This window comes from Sinocyclocheilus anshuiensis, unplaced genomic scaffold, assembly GCF_001515605.1.
Source record: "Sinocyclocheilus anshuiensis isolate Anshui unplaced genomic scaffold, SAMN03320099.WGS_v1.1 scaffold280, whole genome shotgun sequence".
Lineage (NCBI taxonomy): Eukaryota > Metazoa > Chordata > Actinopteri > Cypriniformes > Cyprinidae > Sinocyclocheilus > Sinocyclocheilus anshuiensis.
The window spans coordinates 271,050-283,549 of record NW_015558575.1 but is presented as its reverse complement, the minus strand read 5'-3'; the positions used below and the strand labels follow the sequence as shown (position 1 = coordinate 283,549).

The 12,500-nt window shown below is 35.4% G+C and overlaps 1 protein-coding gene and 1 pseudogene across 2 annotated transcripts in view; one reads left to right on the top strand and one right to left on the bottom strand.

The window, feature by feature from the left end:
- LOC107679692 (galactocerebrosidase-like) overlaps positions 1-3,685 on the bottom strand; it is an 8,801-nt pseudogene extending 5,116 nt beyond the window's left edge.
- Positions 3,686-6,780: 3,095 nt separating this feature from the next.
- The window catches only part of lgals8a (galectin 8a), a 10,450-nt gene continuing 4,730 nt past the window's right edge, over positions 6,781-12,500 (top strand). Inside the window, exons 1-6 of one of the 2 annotated variants that reach the window (XM_016475322.1) lie at positions 6,781-6,941; positions 7,146-7,234; positions 9,300-9,510; positions 10,857-10,985; positions 11,541-11,591; positions 12,268-12,294. In XM_016475322.1, coding sequence (XP_016330808.1) covers positions 6,903-6,941; positions 7,146-7,234; positions 9,300-9,510; positions 10,857-10,985; positions 11,541-11,591; positions 12,268-12,294 — 546 coding nt within the window. In that variant the 5' untranslated portion in view covers positions 6,781-6,902. The remainder of the gene's footprint in view (positions 6,942-7,145; positions 7,235-9,299; positions 9,511-10,856; positions 10,986-11,540; positions 11,592-12,267; positions 12,295-12,500) is intronic. The other variant, XM_016475323.1, reaches the window with a different exon arrangement.

Here is a 12,500-nt window from a genome sequence, read left to right as displayed (position 1 = left end):
CAGATATGGATTCTCCAGCATGGCAGCTGCAATGGACCAGTCTCCGTCTGCAGCAATGATGCCAACATTTGTATAACCAACACTGTCCAAAGTATCTCTCAGCACCTAGGTAAATGACAGACAGATGCATTTGGACTGATTGAAATATTGATGATTTTATTGTCAATGTAGTTAGACTGTTTGGAACAAAGACTACAGAATTAACTTTTTTTACCTTAATGTATACTGGATCATATTTGTTTTCATTCCATATCTGGAAAAAAAAAAGAAGAAAAAATCAAAAAGAGAAGTTCAAATAAAGTTTCCCTCTAAAACATCCTAATTATTTGTACTATTAGCTAAAGCATACATACCCCAATATAATCAATGTCAAGGTTATGATGCTGCTTTGCTCCATATATCCATGTAACAACATAGTCGGCAGTAACATTTGGAAAGAAGTAAGGCCATTGGGTTCCCTCTCCTACCCATCTCGGAAATGCCCAGGGAAGACCTTCAAAATCAAAAGCTTGGAATCAAGTCAAATATCTGTGATCATCTCTATATTATTTCTGTCCTATAATATACAAATGGCAAATGGAGTGTAAAACAAACTGATTACCAATCAGCTTGATGTTTGGATTTCTCTTCTTGGCTTCTCTCATAAGCCACCACTCATATCCGCGGAAAAAATTGGCTTCATCCTTACTGTGCATGTGAGAGGGTTCTGTGCCATCTGTCAAACAGACAAGTAAATGACCTTTAGCCTGTAGTAACCCAAACATAAAGTTTCTCAACTTTGTTTCTGGGAAACCTAAATTGCTGAGACTTAACAATTAACAAGAGTTTGTTTTAGTCTAAAAATTTTTACTCTTAAATATATATATATTTTTACATTACATTTGTTTACAATTTTATTATTATATTTGTTTTTTTTTCTATTTTAATACTTTATTTTTGCATTAATAACTGCTGTAAAAATGGGCTGACACTTGACACTGCTAGTGATTCGCTATGACAAAGCAACCTGACAGCTTTTTTTTCTATGAGTTGGCAATTTCCTGCAACATGAGCGTCAGCAATTGTTGGCAATGTTTGATAGTTGGATGGAGCTCAAATGAAATGCAAATGCATGGCTACTACCAATAGTCCGCCACCTGACACATTTAGATACTACAGGACCACCTACTAGAAAACAACTCAGAGACTTGCGACCTCGGGCAACTGAACCAATGTCAGTGTGAATGCAGATTAAGAGTGTGCAAAATATAGAAAAGGAAAAAATTTAATAAATAAACATTAAAAATTAAAAAGTCATACATATAAAGCAGGGGCTATTTGTAGTGAAAATAGCAGTATTTTCTTTGCACTTAAGTGTAAATAGTAGCAAATACAATTTTTCCCTATGTGTACTGTAGTACATTTTAAAACAATATGCAAAAACAACAACATATTCAGTGCATTTGAACCCCTAAAGCCTAATGGGATCTGTAAAAGGCAGATTCAAATTTGGGCCAGTCGCATCAAAAGGTATATCTTTTAAAGTATAAAACATTTGTTTTGCAAATATCATGAATTATTATTTTATTTGATGATTTTGGGGAGTCACATCACATGACATTTTACAATCTGAATTACATTACATTTACATTTAGCAGACGCTTTTATCCAAAGCGACTTACAAATGAGGACAATAGAAGCAGTCGAAACTAACAAAAGAGCAACAATATATAGGTGCAAATGACAAGTCTCGGTTAGCCTAACACAGTACACGTAGCAAGTTTTTTTTTTTAATTGTAAATAAATTAGAGCAAACAGAATAGAATAGAATAGAGTAGGTAAGTGCTAGTATTAATTGGTCAAAAAAGATGTGTCTCTATATGTTTATGTATATATTATACACACACATACACACACACACACACACACAAAGAAAAACAAGTAGATAGAATAGAAAAAATTGAAAGCTAGTGTTTTTTTTTTAATAAAAAAAAAGAAGATAAATATATAAAGTAGAATTAAAATAGAATAGGAAGTGCTAGAGTTAGAGGGTCAAATAAAGAATTAACCTTCTTATTAAAGGTCAAGTAAATTATTATTATTTATTTATTTATTTTTTTTTGACATTGACAGTCATGAGGGTTTGAAGGGGTCCTCTTAATCATCTAATTTCCGTTTTTTTGTTTTTTCTCTCCAGCATGTTGGCATCACATGACTCAGGTCATATGACTGATTCATGTACAAAGTTTTTTTCAAACAACCAGTGAACATGTTTTGTTAAACTATTGTTTTCTGTGAAATAATAATAAAATATTACGCCAAACTACGTAATAAGGTTTTCTTTTCAGGTATAACTTTCTTTTAATGAGGCTTTTATTTTAATGAGACTTTTTCTTTTTACTTTATGTTCCATCTTAATTCATTTTATTCATTCAAAAACAGAAGAAGGGGTGTATTGAATTCGCAACAGTAGATATAGCTTTTGATGCTATATATGTGAATAGATATAATAAATGAATAGATGCGGACAAGACAGGCAGGGAAAAGAAAGACAGACAGAAAGACAAACAAACATAGACACTTTATATTACCTGTGGTTTGAGCATCGCCTCCTATTTCTACTTTTAGGATGTGCAATGAAGCTCAAAGTTGGGCTGAATAAAACCAAACCGGCAACATAACAACACACCTGGTTATTCAATGCATGTGCATCATTAAAGGGGTCATATGATGCTTTTTTAAAAGATCATTATTTTGACAGTCAATAGCAAATACTTAAACTAATAACAAAACAGTAGCTGATTCAGAAGAGCCAGATTGTCATAGCAAAGTCAGAATTACCTCCTCTCCTAGGTTCATGAAACGGTCGTCCATAAAATGCATTGCTGTTCTGTTGTATGTAATCTTAAAGATTCCTAAATGCATCTACTTTCGGAAGGCCAAATAAAGTGCTTTTGCTTTCGCCTAGAAACACATAGTGTCTCCCTGACATGGCTGCTTCAACACTAACTGCGGTTACTGAAACCACGCCTTCTTTCTTTGCGTGCACATTTGGGCGGCATTATGCAAATATTTCCACATAGTGAGGTAGATATGTGGGGGCGTTAGAACGAGCCGTTTTAGGGGGGCGTGGCAGAGTCTTAACTTTGATAAAGAATATCTCTTTGGATTTGAGACTTTAGTCTTTGCAACTTCAGGGATCTTATCTATGCACAATCAGCTTGTAACACTCCAAAGAGAAAGGACAACTTGAAATCGCATCATATGACCCCTTTAAATGCCACACATCTTAACCGCATGTGAATACCTTGAACAAGAAATCCAATATCTGACTCCGATACGGTTCTTCATAGTTCACAAGAAGTCTCGAAGTGGCCTGTGAACGAAATCAACATGCAGTCACCCACAACTCTTGACAGTACGCAAATAGTACAATTTAAAAAGTGAACACAATTTACTCCTCCTCCACTTAATCCACCTATTCCATCAAACTCTCTCCCTAACCCGACCCGATCATCTATAACATAAAACTCCGCAGAGCACCCCAGAATGCAGGAGATTATGAACAGCAGACTGTGCGTTCGCATGTTTGGACTGGAGTGTGTATGAACTACTGATGAAGTTTGTCATGAGGATGTTTAGGATTTGCAGATACTTCCGTGTCATGTGCCTCGATTTAACACCGCGGTCAAGCCAGCCGCCACCCGGATTCCGCTGCACGTCTGTTTGTAGTATTGCGGTACGGATACACAAAGCGGCCAAAAAGCTGACGAAGACCTATATTTCAGCAGTTATTAATTAAATGTGCCCAAAAACAGGGGAAAGAAACTATTAACAAGCATAATATTGGACATTATAAAAGATACAGTTATATTATGTTGGAATATTATACTGTGGAGTTTTCCACATAAATAAAATCTGTTCAAATACATTATAACACTGATTATTTCCTACTTTTTTCTACATGCATTCTTCAAATTCCTTCAGAGTTAACACGAAAATTTCAATAAATTATTTTTCAGAACGTCCATGTCTATATCTGTGTCAACTTTCCCTGGGTTTTACTGTCGAATTTAGGAGAAAATGAAAGTCAAAGTCTGTCACAATGCATTATAGCACTGACTATTTCTTGACATTTATACTGCCATTATTCAAATTTATTCAGAGTTAACATGAAAATTTCAATGAATTCTTTTTCAGAACGACCATCTCTCTGTCTGTGTCAACTTTCACGAGATTCTACTGTAGAATTTTAGAGAAAATGAATGGCAAAGTCTGTCACAACGCATTTTAGCACTGACTATTTCTTGATATTTCTACAGGCATTATTCAAATTCCTTCAGAGTTAACATGAAAATTTCAATTAATTCTTCTTCAGGATGACCATGACTCTGTCTGTGTCAACTTTCACTGGGTTTTACTTTAGAGTTTTTGGAGAAAATTAAAGACAAAGTCTGTCACAATACATTATAGCACTGGTGTGCGTTTCCCGATAACGTTGCCTCTTAGTGCACTACGAAGACTCTAAAGGTATATCTTAACTAAAGGTATACCATTTCTAGGAGTGTTCCCCGGATTATACCTTAGGAAGTTGCTTACAGGTATACCTTTTTACCAGTGGCGTACCGCACATCTTAGATAATTTTTCCATTATAATATACAAAGGCAGATCGGCTGGCAAAATATTAGGCAGCACATAATTAGGAGTCTATTTAAAGGGAATGAATGTTATGGGGAGTTTGGTCAAACTATGGCAGCGATACAGGGAATGGTTGAGCTAAATCAAAGACGGCGCCGTCCGTGGAGCCATTATGTGCAGTAAAACTTTAGTCTCCTAGCTACTATGTAAGAAGCTGCAATTCTTCAAAAAAAAATCCCCTGCCACAGCAGCAAATTCAGCAGCTTTTAGATCTTGTTGGTCAGACAAACTCGATGGAGCTATACAGCTGGCGCCTCTCCTCTTTCTCTCTTTTTTCTCCGCCATAGTAGTTTTCTTTCTTTCTTTTGTTAAAAGCTGTTAAATTATTAAGCAATGATGCATGTAGGTTTTTTCTGTATGTTTTATGTGGTGACCACTGGGAGGTGCTCTTGGCATATATCCTTCTTGGTTTTGTTCCCTGACATGATGTATGTTGCAAAGTGAAAGTAAAAAGTTTCACACAATTTTGTTGCATTCTAACAGGAAAGAGTTTTGTGTCTTTATTTAAAATCAACACTTCTTTTATAAAGAACACCGCTTTCTCACATAACGCACTGAAGCAGCCCCTGCATAGAGTGAATAATCCATTCTCGAGCCATCGATATCAACCAATTCAGCTCCATCCTCATGGACAGCACCTGGTAACTTCACACGTAAGAAGGTATACCTGTAAGCAACCTCCAAAGGTATAGTTCGGGGAACACGCCTAGAAATGGTATACCTTTATTTAAGATATACCTTTAGAGTTTTCTTAGTGCACTAAGAGGCCACGTTATCTGGAAACGCACACCAGTGACATAATATATTGTGAAATAATTTGTCTTTAATTTTCTCCAAAACTTGAAAGTAAATCCCAATGAAGGTTGACACAGACAGAGTCATGGTCGTCCTGAAGAAGAATGAATTGAAATTTTAATGCGAACTCTTAAGGAATTTTAATAATGCCTGTAGAAAAAGCAGGAATTGATCAGTGCTATAATGCTCAAGGAATGGTCAGTGCTACAATGCATTGTGACAGACTTTCCCTTTCATTTTCTGTCAAATTCTACAGTAAAACCCAGTGAAAGTTGACACAGACAGAGTCTTGGGCATTCTGAAGAAGTATGAATAGAAATTTTCATGTTAACTCTGAAGGAATTTGAATAATGCCTGTATAAATGTCAAGGAATGGTCAGTGCCACAATGCATTGTGACAGACTTTGACTTTCATTTTCTCCTAAATTCGACAGTACAACCCAGGGAAAGTTGACTCAGATATAGACATGGTCGTTCTGAAAAAGAATTTATTGAAATTTTCGTGTTAACTCTGAAGGAATTTGAAGAATGCATGTAGAAAAAAAGTAGGAAATAATCAGTGTTATAATGTATTTGAACAGATTTTATTTATGTGGAAAACTCCACAGGATAATATTCGAACATAATATAACTTCATGTTTTATAATGTTCAATATTAATATGCTTGTTAATATTTTTTTTTTTGTTTCCCTGTTTTTGGGCACATTTAATTAATAACCAATGAAATATAGGTCTTCGTCAGGTTTTTGGCCGCTTTGTGTATCCGTACCGTAATACTACAAACAGACGTGCAGCGGAATCCGGGTGGCGGCTGGCTTGACCGGGTGATTTAACGTCAAGTGAAACGCATCCTCTCTTATCATTGTTCTTTATACATTCATGCGGGGGTGGGGGTACAAAGTGAGATCATTTATGTTAAGAACAAAGCGGGCAAACATCTGAAATTATTGAATTTGTGTTAGTATTATTCACATTATTTCTCTCATTCCCGGAAGAGAAATCTTCCCTCTTCGAATGAAAAACAGCACAATCGTCACTATACAAATAGCGCCGTGATTGGTCAGTAACGTTAAATATATTGCACTCTGATTGGCCCTAGTCTCACCTTGAGCCCGCCCATAGAGACGTGACACTTTGCCCACTGAACGCATCGTGCTCATATCGCAATTGATTGGTCAATGAAAGCGTCGCGCTCATATCGCGTGCTGATTGGTCACTAAACGCGTCCCTCTCAAACGCGTCGCGCTCACATAAAAACTGATTGGCCAATGAACGCGTCGCGCTCACACAGCGTATTAATTGGGTTACTGAATGCGTCATTCTCACAGGCGGAAGTGAAAGTGCAGAAAGCGCTTATATTTTCTTCCTCTGATGGTGATTAACTCGCAATAACAGCATATAAAGAGGCTTTCTGAACAGCGTCGCCAATATGTCTGTCGCAAACCCGAAACAAACAATAATGAATCCAGTAAGATTTACCCTACTTATACTTTTTTGCTTATGGGTCGATGCTTCTAGCATATAACGTTAGACTGACACGTTTCATTTCGATTTCATCTGTTAATGCTTCGCCTGTTTTGCAGTGATGAAAAGTGAATGGTTTTATCTTGTAGAATTATAAGGTAGGGCAAACTGAGTAAGTGTGTCTCATTATTTTCATTTCTGCCTCTAGCCGATACCTTATGCTGGTACCATCCTGGGCGGACTTCAACCCGGAGAGATGGTGCTCATACAGGGCAGTGTACCCAGTGATTCTGACAGGTGAGCGGCCAAGATTAGGAAGGATTCTATTCATGTTAAATAACACCGCGGTCCCTAGACAGAAGGAACAGGAGGTAGTACAGTAACATTTGAGTGTAAATTAAAAAGTAATGCGTTACTTTACTAGTTACTTTAAAAAAGTAATCTGATTACGTAACTCGCGTTACTTGTAATGCGTTACCCCCAACACTGCATTTGAGGTCAAGTCATAGCTCTTTATGCAATGCTGATTGTGTCAAAGCAGCTTCACGGAGATAAACGGAAGCATCAGAATCAGTCATGGAAACTCAGCTATGGAGACAGTTCAGATTCTGTTGTAAAGCAGCTTTAAAATACAAAAGTGTCATTATTTAGCTCGAGTCAGCTCAGTGTTGGTTCAAAGAAGGGATCGTGCTCATGATCATGGGAGTTAGGAGCAGTGTTGGGAGTTACGTAATCAGATTACTTTTTTCAAGTAACTAGTAAAGTAATGCATTACTTTTTAATTTACAAGAGAATATCTGAGTTACTTTTTCAAATAAGTTATGCTCACAGTGTTGAGAGAAATCAGAAGATGTTACTGCATGTAGTTCTAAAATAAATATGAATATGCATTAATGCATCTCACTCACAAAAAAAAAACAAACAAACACAGATTCAGTATTCCTCAAAATGAATACAAATAATGCAACTCAGAATATGACGCAAACCTGCAATAAATAAATGTTAAACAACACAAATATGCTTTATGTATTTAATCCCATTCTATTAACCAATGTCTTTGTTTCTGACCTTCGATGATCGAGTTCAACCGTACTAATAAGCACAAATTACTCTAGACAAACATTTGTGTGTCTTTGTTTATTGCTGAAGTGTGTTGAGATTTCTTCTTCTGCATTCTACTGTACGGACGTAAATTTACTTTCCCTTCAGCCTGAGGCTTATTCATTTCATTTTTGGTGTGAAAAGGCTTTTATATTTGCCAAAAATAGAACTTTTTTATTTTAAAAACAAACAAGCAAGCCCTATATACGCATATTTAAAAAGTAACGCAACGCATTACTTTCCATAATATATACTATCCATAATATGGTGTAACGCAATATTGTAATGCATTACTTTTAAAAGTAACTTTCCCCAACACTGGTTAGCAGGAACCATTCCGGTAATATTTCAGCCTTACATAAACTGTAATAAAGGAGAACAAAATGTCTCCTTTGCATAATTCACAGCTAACATTTTATGTATCTTTAAAAAAAATATAGACAATTAATACGCCAGGAAAGCTCTTTTCATGCTGAGCTGATCAAAATGACCACAGCTTTTGAAAGTCGCATGGCTTTGTGTGCCGTTGAGAAGGTGATTAGCTACACCTGATTGAGTTTACAAGTCATTTTGATCCTTTTTCCAACTCAGTGATTGTTTTTTTATTCATTTATTTTTTCTGACATATTGGTGTTACATCTTTCAGTTGGATGTTATAAGTTGCACTGAGTAAATACATCTGGATAAAACAAAAACTGTGTCCGTTTTTATTTCAGGCTGCAAAGTAACAAAATGTGATTATTTTAAAAGGGGGTGATTATTTTCTATACCCACTATATATTTATATTTATATTAATCAATGGATTTATATTTTTCCACTTTTTTACATGACTTAAAGATGTTCAGTGAAATAATATTTATTGTTATTATTATTATTAACAACAAATATCTTAATTTGCTTCATGCATTATATGTCTGATATCTCCAGCACACTCATCATTATTAACACTGTTGTCTCTGTGTTAACCAAGCAGAGTATTCTTTATAAGATGCTTGTTAAAATTGTTGGTCATGTTGAAACTGAGGAAGTCAAAATTTGTGAAAAATGTAAATAATTGTCACACCAAAAAATGTTCATTCTTTGTTTAGATCATTCATGCGCAAGGAACAAAAAACAATACAATGCATTCAAGTTATTTTAAAAGTTGCAGAAATAATGCATTTCCAAGATGGTTAGAAACCATATAACAAAAATAATTTGAATCACATTTGGATTTTGTCAGCCAGTCCAGACAGTGATAAACAGTAAAATGTCTTGTAGATTTCAGGTTGACCTGACCTGCGGGAGCAGCATGAAGCCTCGGGCAGACGTGGCCTTTCATTTGAATCCTCGCTTCAAGCGGTCGCCCTACATCGTCTGTAACACACTGCAGAAGGAGCGCTGGGGAAAAGAGGACATCCACTACCTGATGCCCTTCAGACACGGCGCTGCCTTCGAGATCATCATACTTGTGCAGAAAGATTTGTTCAAGGTTATAAACAACTTGAGTTCTATCAGTTTGGCTCTGGTTTATTGGCATCTCATATGATGTCAACTCTCATGGTTTCAAATAATTCAACATTAGGGCCTTTATTTTAACTGAGTCTATAAAGTTAAAGGTGAAGATTTGTCATTTTTGGATGTTAAAATACTTTCTCCTTAATATGCAGCAAGCAAGCTGCCCCCAAAGTGTACATTTTGAAGATCAAAACAATAGACTTGTTTGAGATGCCACATGCCTTGCCTCAAATATAGACGAGTAGGCAGTCTTAAAGTCTTAAATTTAACTTATGTAGACACACTGCTGCACTCATAGTGGTGTAGAGATCCATGCAAGCAAAAGCAGATATTGCATTTATGTTCTTTTTTTTTGCAGATGAAATGAATGCATTTGAAATACTGCTGCTTTTGTACTTAATGCAGTTACCAATATTTAATTCCAATGGGGTATAGGAGTTTAACTCCTATAGTTAAAGTCAAAGTCTCGACCATCATTTTATTTCAGAAATATGATTAAGATTACATAATTCTAAAGAGCCCCTAAAGGGACATGTATGACATATATGGTGGAAAAAGAAAAAAAATGGAGAAAAAGTTATATTTCACTGCTTTTTGCGTTTGCTCCCAAAACTTTCAGATTCTCTGAGAAACTTTGCGTTCTTGCAAACGAAAGCCAAACTGGTGATGTAAATAATGTGAGCTTGGGAAAAAAATGTATTTGTATGAAATATGTTTAATATGAAAATATGAAGATATTTTCATATTAAACATATATGAAAGTTTTTCAGAGGAATGCAATACTTTTGTGAGAGAGCTCAAAGTTATCTTGGGGTAACACAAACGTTTTGTGAGCTAATGCAAAGTTTCTCGGGGGAACGCAAACGCTTTGCAAGGGTTGAAATATAATTTTTCCTCTAATCTTATTTTTTGTCCATCATCACCTTGTCGATTTCGGTGCTCCGTATTATTCTATAAAGATGTTGTGCTTCTGTAGAGATGTTGTGCTCACACATGAATGATTTATGATATTAGAGTTGTAAGAACAAAATGTCACAGTTGTTCTAAGCCAGTGAGAGCTGTGATGTCAGTAAACCATTTCCCATTGTGTTTTTAATTCACATGCTTTTAGGTGAGGTCACTCTCGAGCATGAGTTGGTATGAGTTTGTTTATCCATCAAATGGGCAGAAGAATACATGTAAAATGTTTGGAAATAGTATTTTTCAGATCTGTTTTGTGATGCTGATGGAGCAAAAAATTACACACTCTTCTTCAAATGCCAGTGACTTTACAAAAACGTATTGTTTAAATAAGGATATGCTTTGTTTTACTCCCTCCAGGTGGCAGTGAATGGCTCTCACCTGCTGGAGTACAGGCACAGGTTAGAGCTCAAGAAGGTGGACACGCTGGCCATATCAGGGAAGGTTCAGATTCAAGCCATTGGGTTTATTCCCAGTTCAGTAAGCAAGGTAACATGCTTTTTTTCTATTAAAACTTTTGCCCCCGGGTTTCACAGACAAGGCTTAAGCCTAGTCCTAGACTAAAATGTAAGTCTGAGCTGTTTCAAATGAAAGAAACTTGCACTGACTGATCTTAAAATATATCAGTGCCTTTGTTTTGTCTCAAAAAGCACACCAGTAATGTTTTTTTCTAAGGCACATTTATAAAAATTACTTAAATGTCCTAATTGAACTATGGCCTAATCCTGGCTTAGGCTAAGCCCTGTCTATGAAACCAGGCCTAAATGTTTAAAACATTTTTAAGAACATTTTTGGATTTGCATTTAAATGTAAAAAGTAGCCTAAAAATGAAACCTTAATGGGACTGACAGATATATGCACAAACACTGTCAATATAGGGCAGGTACAGTATATGAGAGAGTAGTAGTAGATAAATTGCACTGTAGGTCAGAGATATATTGTACATGATACACACAATTTATTTGATCAGTATGTTTACTGTTTGTTATGATCTGATTGGGATTGCATTTTGTGATATAAACATGATGATTATATATTTTTTAGAGCTCCATAGCACCTTCAAATGCAGTTGCAAGCAAAAGAACACCGCCTTATGTAAGTGACTATACTGATGTTGCTGTTTTCTATATACAGTATATGCACGCTATTGTTCAAAGGTTTGGGGACAGGATGATTTTTGTAATTAATTTTTTTGAAACAAGTTTCGTATGCTTACCAAGTCTGCATTTATTTGTTCAAAAATAGTTAAAACAGTAATATTGTGAAATATAATTATAGTTTTAAATAACCGTTTTGTATTTTAATATATTTTAACTTTATTCCTGTGATGTGAAGCTGAATTTTCAGCATCATTACTCCAGTCTTCAGTGTCACATGATCCTTCAGAAATCATTCTAATTTTTTTATTGTTATCGATTTTTAAAAGAGTTGTGCTGCTTAATATTATTGTGGAAACGGTGATACATTTTTTTCAGGATTCTTTGATTAATAGAATGTTCAAAAGAACAACAGTATTCTTTTTTTTTTTAGACCTTATTGACCTCAAACTTTTGAATAGTAATGTATTTCTCTCTATATGGTATACTCTGTCTCTGTAAATGTATGAAAAATACAGTACCGTTCAAAAGTTTTACCATTCAAAATTATATATATATATATATATATATATATATATTGTTATTTAACTGATGTGTATCTTTGTATTGCAGTAAAATAGATAGTTTAGCTGAAGCTGTTTAATTAAAACATTCCCTCCTCTTTCGTCCAATAGTCAGTCATGTCGGAGTCAGGTGACACGGTGAGTACATGTTAGGCTGAACATTTGCCTAAAGGGCAAACACGGGGAAATTGTTTTCACATGCGTCACCAGTTTTTATGTGGCAGCTTTACTTTTAACTGCAGATAATACTTTCAGTTCAATTTCAGAATAAATTAAATCAAATTGAAGTGGGTGCCTCACAGTCTGGACAGAAACCAGGACATTGTCATTATTACCCTTAAATC